This window comes from Haplochromis burtoni, unplaced genomic scaffold (assembly GCF_018398535.1).
Source record: "Haplochromis burtoni strain Fernald_Lab_line unplaced genomic scaffold, NCSU_Asbu1 Contig_1806, whole genome shotgun sequence".
NCBI classification, from domain to species: domain Eukaryota; kingdom Metazoa; phylum Chordata; class Actinopteri; order Cichliformes; family Cichlidae; genus Haplochromis; species Haplochromis burtoni.
Genome location: NW_024584167.1, coordinates 1 through 1,134, shown reverse-complemented (window position 1 = coordinate 1,134; position 1,134 = coordinate 1). Strand labels below are relative to the sequence as shown.

The 1,134-nt window shown below is 37.4% G+C and overlaps 1 protein-coding gene across 1 annotated transcript; it reads left to right on the top strand.

The window, feature by feature from the left end:
* The first annotated feature begins 82 nt into the window (after window positions 1-82).
* Window positions 83-1,042, top strand: LOC102299491 (serine/threonine-protein kinase/endoribonuclease IRE1). Its single transcript, XM_014331264.2, has 3 exons — window positions 83-292; window positions 374-594; window positions 860-1,042. Exons 1-3 carry the CDS (start codon window positions 113-115, stop codon window positions 1,026-1,028), a joined length of 570 nt encoding a protein of 189 aa, XP_014186750.2. The 5' UTR covers window positions 83-112; the 3' UTR covers window positions 1,029-1,042.
* Window positions 1,043-1,134: the final 92 nt, after the last annotated feature.

Genomic DNA, 1,134 nt, shown 5'->3' with positions numbered 1-1,134 from the left:
ATGCATGATCTGATTAGTCGACTAATCGCAAAAATAATCGGTGACTAGTCGACTATCAAAATAATCGTTTGTGGCAGCCCTACAATATTTACCAGGTAGGATTTTATTTTACATGATTCTTCCTGCAGATGTTACCGGGAGGGCAAGATTAGCTGATTTTGGCATAAGCAGACGCTTACTCAAAGGCCAAACAACTTTACGTACACGCAGTGCAGGAACCAAATGCTGGATGGCCCGAGAGACTTTAGCAGAAGAATCTGTGATATCATACAAGTCAAGCACAGACATCCAGGTAAAGTCTGAACACAAACTTAATTAACTGAAAAATGGCTTGGTAAACATACCGAAACTGATAATATGTGTTATTATTAAGGTTGCAGGCATGCTGGTTTATTATATCCTCTCTGGAGGCCACCATCCATTTGGCAAATCCTTTGAATGCGAGTCCAACATTTACTATGGGAAGTACAGTTTGGATCATGTTCAAGATGTGGTGGCAAAGGATCTCATTGAGTGGATGATCAACAAAGACCCAAAGGACAGACCCAAAGTAGAAGAATGCTTAAACCATCCCTTCTTCTGGACTTCTGAAAAGTGAGGGAATTATTGACAATTAATAAAAAACATTTTTTTATGATTTCTGCCTGTCAAAGAGGGATACAGATGTTCATGTTAGAACAAAGTGAGCCACAGCTGATCATCCCAGATCAACCTAGTTAAGCATTAATGCTAAAATGTTCTGCTAATGCTAAATCCTTTTATTACACACTTCTCCTTAAAAATGTAAATGCTCATTAATGCTGCTTTTTTGTATTTATTTATTATTGTTTATATTTATTTTTAATAATTTCCTTTCCAGGAAAACTGAATACTTGAGAAAGATCGGTAACAGAGATGATGTCGCAAACTATAAAAAGGCTGAACAGGAGCTGATTGATTCTGTAGAAAAATGTGCTGTGGACGGATCCTTTAAGCAGTGGAAAAATAAGGTGACTGTAACATCAAATATCAAATGTCTAGATTCCTAAAATCCGCTTCATAACCAATGTTTTTGTTGCAGTTTCCACAAGAGCTGGTTCAGAAATTGGAAGGTAAAAAGCCCTACACTGAAAACACGTTGGGATTACTGCGCTT

Excerpts from the sequence above, each read along its gene's own strand:
- LOC102299491 (XM_014331264.2), top strand. The coding sequence starts at position 113 with ATGATTCTTCCTGCAGATGTTACCGGGAGGGCAAGATTAGCTGATTTT. Across the intron at positions 293-373 it reads AGTCAAGCACAGACATCCAG|GTTGCAGGCATGCTGGTTTA; the intron begins GTAAAGTCTGAA and ends GTTATTATTAAG. Across the intron at positions 595-859 it reads TTCTTCTGGACTTCTGAAAA|GAAAACTGAATACTTGAGAA; the intron begins GTGAGGGAATTA and ends TTTCCTTTCCAG.